Below are 6347 nucleotides of genomic sequence, written 5' to 3'. Positions count from 1 at the left end.
CATATTCATTCTAAAACAGCAAAATCCTGCAGCTAGGGTGATTTTTTTCAATTGTTACAAACAATTCTGCATTTATAATTATCTACTGTAATTTACATAGCTGACTACAAGAGCTTTCATAAAATCTCCTTTAGACTTCAAAACACCATTCTCATATCTGAAGCACTGCACAGCCTAGAAATAATATTCCTCCCCAAAGGATAGATCAGCATACATTATACCAGCAATGAATGTGGTTCCCAAAATCTCTGAAACTTAACATCAGAACATCATTTGAGATTGACTGCAGCCAATCAGAAAAGTCTAGGCAGTGTTTCTGCTCACGAGAAGTTCTGCTTTTCAGTCCTATCAGCAGAAGGTTAAAAAGACTCACTTTTCTATTTAGATTCAGAGGGGGACTCTACATATCCCAAAGAGGAATTGTAAGTCCAAAGATGTTTCCCTTAAGGATTTAGGATTCCCCTACAACATTTTCATAAGAAAATTACTTTTCAGAGTTCTCTGTATCCTCTGTGGAAGTGTTTTCTGGAGAGACCTATCTAGTATACTATGAGGTCCAAATTACATTCAGGGGAATATGTATGGCATTTCATTTAAACAGTATAGCACCAGCATATATTAAAAGCCAGTTGTCATCATGTGAACATATTCAGATTTTTAAATCAATTTTAGAAATTTTCTGAGTTTATTGATTTATTCAAAGTAATGCAGCTGATCAGAAACGTCAAGTTTTTGGTTATTGCATTCAGGCAGTAATGTTTGCAAAATAATATTTATAGTTACTTTTGAGTGCCAGACTCTTCTATTTGCTCATACTTTTTTTTTAGTTTTATTTTCTCCTGGTCTTTTAAATTGTTCATTATGACTTGCCAAACGATTAGAACTATCTGGATAGAATCTTTCATGTATGTACATGTAATTGTTACCCTTCTCTATGAGAGAAATAATTAAAAATGTCATCTTCTACCTACTGCAACCAAAAATAGGAATTATCATGTGAGGTTCTAGAGCAGTGATGGCGAACCTTTTAGAGACTGAGTGCCCAAAAACCGCCCCTGCCCCCCACNTGAGTGCCCAAAAACCGCCCCTGTCCCCCACCCCTGCCCCACCCACTCTGCCCCCGCCCCGCCCCCCACCCCTCCCGCCCCCAGGTCCAATCACCACCTCCATAGATTGCCCAGGCGGCCCAGTAGTGCCATGGTGGCCACGCCCTCCACCCATGCTCCACAGCATCAACTGTACGCAATGGAGCACGAGGGTGGAGTCTTGTCCCTGCTGCCTGGCTGCCATGTCCTTGGCTGTGCTGCTCCGCGCGGGCCACGCTTGGAGGAGACTCTCCTCTGGGGGGGGCTGCTGGTGAGGAGGGAGCTACGGGGGAGGTGGGGCTGGGGTGATGGCACGTGTGCCCACAGAGAGGGCTCTGAGTGCCGCCTCTGCACGCGTGCTGTAGGTTCGCCACCACTGTTCTAGAGTCAATGCTGCTGCTTGCATAGATCAATCTTAACTAGATTACCTTCATTATGGTAGAGATAGGGAAAAAATCCCATCCCAAAAGGTTCAGACAGGAAAGACTGAAAGGAAAACCTGACTGTAATCTGTCAATCTAAATAGTGGGCAGAGCTCTCAAGAGCCTGGGAAAATCAAAGTCTGAAGAATCAAATGGGATCAGGAAAAAAATAGCTTCTCAGGTAAGCATTCAAAAGAGAATGTGAAAAATTCAATGTTGATTTTTTGTGTTGTATTCCATCCTGAGGAGAAAGATATCTTGTATTACTTGGCTACTCTGCCAAGTTAGAAAAATGACTCAAACCAGAGAAAGTTTAGAGAATCAGAAGGAAGTAGACCTGTAGGGAAATGTGGAGCTAGATACGGATTAGATTCCTTTCCTTTGATTTGATTCCAGCACTGCATGTGGTTCAGAGATGTTGTTGTGTTACTGACGAGATGTGTTTTTGTACTCTTCTCCCCAATCTCCAATTTTCATTGCAGCTCTTTCTTTTATGCTTTCCTGAATCTTCTGATTAGCGCCTTCGTGGTTTTTGTCATCTTTATTGCCAGCACTATCGTGACTGTTGGGTTTAACATGTGGTGTGATGCTATTACTGAGAAGGGAAGCATGCCAAATAGGTGAGTATTGAAGATGATACATTGGTGTGGAGAAATGGACAATAGCACATAATTTGTAGATAACAAAACAAGGAAAACAAATAAGGAACTTCATAATTTTGAGGTTTATTAAAGCAAGACTGGTTACATAAGAGATTTCGCCTCTGTCATCATGTTCTTAAGGTCCAATAAAGTTTTACTTGCCATATTTAGAACACTAAAAATTATATGTAGTTGAGATTCACTAGTTTCTTCTGAAATCTCAAAATGAATATAAGAATTTGGGAGATGAATACAGCCTTATGGTGAACAAAAATATTCACTGGGACTGCACTGAGTTAAGTTAAATGTATTCAGTTCTTTACACAACTGAATTGGTCTCAGGGGATTTCTAGTGCAATCAGATATGTGTAAAATTCCATACTGCACATTAAATATATTCATATTAAATAAATGCAGTCAATCATGCTGGGATTATTTGGAAAAAACTATAAAATGATTAAATGACTGTGCGTGATTTAATAGAAATCTTGTGTAAGTATGTAGAGCATTAAGACAGTGAATTTTCATGTCTTATAATCTACATTCATGATTAAACCACTGATTTTACATTTTGTCTTGCCATATGTTGTATATGCCATCAGTGAATGTTTTATTTAGGACTGCCATGATTATTTGAATATTTGGCTAAAATATTCTCTCAGGGTTTTTTTTTTCCTTTAAAAAAAAATCCAACCAGCTAATCAAATATTTGGATAAGCCTCCAAGGTAATTGACAGGATTAGAAAGATAAGAAAGAGAGAAGATGCCTACAGGAATCTCAAACCCTGTGATTTACCAAGTAAAAATCCAAAATATTTATTAAAAATGAAAACAGAAGACCATCTATATGCAGATTTTATTTTTGATTTAATTTTGTTAGGAATATTGGAAATAAAACATGCAAATATTATCTTCTTCTGAAGATCAATAGCTTCTTTTCATTGTGGCTGAAAGTCACTGGTGTGATGCCAAAGAGAGCATTTTCATATGGGTGGGATAATTGGAGAGATATGGTACTTGTGTATGGATTTTAAGTTTAGAACTTGGAGACCATTTTTGTTGATTTTTTTGTTGATGCAGTACATATAAAGATGATATACTTATATTCTTGGAAACAAGACTTGTGTGGGTTTTAAATTGTACATGCTTAGAAATCCTGGGCCCTTACAAAAATTAGCTATTTTCCATTTTTTTAAGGTGGAGAATATTGGAGGGTTGAGGTAAAGCTTCTGTGTTATATAGTATGTGGCCAGTGAAATAATATGCATGTCCTTTCTAAAGGACATACAAGGAGAGGTCCTGGCAAAGTAAGAATGCAGTTTGAGATGATACCAATTCAGCTGTAACCTTCATCAGCTTGTCTTCAGGAAATTGGTCAGAATGGGAACCGTTGGCAAAATGTTGGAGAAGACACTGACATGTTGACCCTTTGCTCTATTATTTCTTGTCTGCAATAAAACTATTGTGACAGGTTCATTAAAACACTTGAGAGAGATTGTAATATAAAAGCTTATATGTTTCAAAGACAGTCACAAGATTGTGTGATAATAAGACAGTTGTCGTACTTGGTGAGTGAGTGTCTATGTGTGTTTGAGAGAGGAGTGTACGTTAGAGTGATTTAGCGAGTTAGTGATATAGAGGATGGATTCTATGAAAGATAATTTATAACGACTGAATTATGTTTCCTTTCCTTCTCGTTCATCCAAAATGCCTTCTCCTTTTAGCTGTGAAGAATTACAAGATATAGATCTTGAGCTGAATTTAGAAAACTCGTCATTCTATGACCAGTTTGCCATCACACAGGTAAGTTAAGCCTCTTTGTTCATAGAACTGACACATAACTTGAAGAGACTTCAAATGTCACTAAATGTCTTCTTCATACTAAAATAGCATCCTCCTTACTTAATGCTATCCAGAATCAGTTTACAAATGTTACACTCAGCATTGTTTCACTCTGCAGTTGATGACTAGCACTGTGTTTCATCTAAAACAACATTTCTGTCTGTAATCTGACATGGTTCATTCACATAAACTAGCTGAGCTTGAGCATATCCAGAGATGAATAAATATGGAAAAAAGGTAGAACCCAAATTATGGGAGAGATGGTTGGACATTATACAGAAGAGAAAATTAAGGGATAGGTGTTGTTACCATCTGTCAACTTTGAAAAAGATGGAACACATTAGATCTTTATTACTTTGGAGAAGACAATTGGAACCAGTGGATAGAAATTGTAAGGAAGCTAATTTTGGCTAAATATTGAGAGAAGCTTCCTAATAATGAGCAACTTAACAGTGGAACTTGGAAGATGATGGTCTCTACTTCATTATATATATTGAAGAAGAACCTGCACAGATATCCAATAGCTGTAGTTGCAAACTCTATGTTAAACAGAGAATTGGAATTGATAATCTCTAATTAATTTTCCAGCTCTGTGATTCTGTGAATGCTGTAGTGATGAAATTATGGAAATGCACATTTCAGCTCACTCTAAGATGACAGCATAGTTTTTTTTATTTGGAAACTACACACCCAGACATAAATATGGCAAGAATAAATTTTCAAGAAACATGAAGATGAGTTTCTATTTATTTGCATCCGTAGTCTCTTACAATACTGTATGTGTATTGGTTCTTAGATGACATTCTTGAGATTTCTAGGAAAGACAAGATTGTGATGCAGTACAAAGTAGGACCAGACTAAGAAATATAAAGGCTGAATATGTAATGCCAACCTGGACTGGATTCCTTTTAGTAATGTAAGATATGTGCTGCTATTGTCTGGAAAATACACTTACTGTAATGGACTTTTGTTACAGAATTACAGATTGTACAGATTTTTTTTTAAAAAAGTGTCTATAGAGTCAAATATCACATTAATATTGTTTGTTTGAATTAAGCCTAATGTATTGTATCAACTCAGCCATTTTATAAATTGTAGGCTGTGGATACTGTGAACTGAGAAAATCTTCAACATTATTCAGCTGAAGGTTTTTGGAAAAATGTACTGATTTACACATTGTATTAGATTCACTTTCCTCAATAAAGTGATCTACAGGTATTTTGGGACTGCAGTTTGAATAATTTAGGGGATTCTAGGAGTTAACAGATTTAGAGGGTATAATTTTTGGAAAGGTGTATATTTATATATTTAAAGTATTCTCATCATCTCTTTCTCTTTTTTATTTCTAGTTTGGCCTCTGGGCTGCCTGGCTGACTTGGCTAGGAATTACAATATTGGCCTTTTTGAAGGTTTATCATAATTATCGGCAGGAGGACCTCTTGGATAGTCTGATTCATGAGAAGGAATTTTTGTTGGGACGATCTTCATCACGAACTTCTTTTCAGGAAGAGAAAAGTGGCATAATCTAATATCCAATAAGCCTCAGTGCATAGCAGATTGTAGGTTGTATAATTATGGGCCTTAACTGGAGGTAAAGATAGAAATTGAATTGGCATGCCTAAAAAACCTTTAAGAAAGAAACAGAATCTGGAATTTAGCATTCTGTTAAATAGATATTGTCCATAGAATATCCCTATTAAAATATAACTATAGCTCATACAGTTACCTAGATCACAATTTATGATTCCTTCAATTGTTTAGCGCTTTGTGATTTTCAACCATGTGTGCAAATTCTTTTTATTGAATAAGCTGTGATATCAAATTAATTTCTGAGGATTAATTTAGGAAAACCAATTCATATGGACAAATCATGATATGATACTGCAAGTGGACATGTCATATACGCTTGAACTAAGTATTAGACTGCCATTGGTGGATTTGTTTTTGCCTAAGGTTGCCATTGCCTGTAATTTTTTTTAGATGTTTGAAGACATAATTTTGACCCATCTGCTTAGCTGAACTCCACTTCCTCTCAGAAATGATGTCCTGCATGATATGAGCATTCTACATCTAATCATGTATTTATCCAAATGATGTGACTTTTCCTCTCAAAGTAGGGTGGAAATTGAAGTCAGTGATTGGGTATCTATTATATGTAATGTTGAAGGGAGGGATTTAATGTTTCCATGATATAGGTAAAATCCATGGAATAGGTAAATCCATGGAAACTTACAAGCTCATGTTAAATATATACCTCAGTAGGAGTTGGCCATATGGCTTGGACAAAATTATTTGTGGCCACTGGTGCTCTCTCTTTCTCTCTAATTTCAATGAATAAGCCTTAGATGTTGTCTTTT

At 36.4% G+C, this 6347-nt stretch overlaps 1 protein-coding gene across 1 annotated transcript in view; it reads left to right on the top strand.

Moving 5' to 3' along the window:
* TMEM179 (transmembrane protein 179) overlaps window positions 1-5519 on the top strand; it is an 8564-nt gene extending 3045 nt beyond the window's left edge. The window contains exons 2-4 of the mRNA XM_015814635.1: window positions 1980-2127; window positions 3873-3951; window positions 5340-5519. Of these exons, the coding sequence (XP_015670121.1) occupies window positions 1980-2127; window positions 3873-3951; window positions 5340-5519 (407 nt within the window). The remainder of the gene's footprint in view (window positions 1-1979; window positions 2128-3872; window positions 3952-5339) is intronic.
* The last annotated feature ends 828 nt before the right edge of the window (window positions 5520-6347 follow it).

The sequence above is a fragment of the Protobothrops mucrosquamatus genome, unplaced genomic scaffold (genome assembly GCF_001527695.2).
Source record: "Protobothrops mucrosquamatus isolate PMUCROS unplaced genomic scaffold, P.Mucros_1.0 scaffold_90, whole genome shotgun sequence".
Lineage (NCBI taxonomy): Eukaryota > Metazoa > Chordata > Lepidosauria > Squamata > Viperidae > Protobothrops > Protobothrops mucrosquamatus.
The sequence above is the reverse complement of the archived record's forward strand: the minus strand, read 5'-3'. Positions and strand labels throughout refer to the sequence as shown.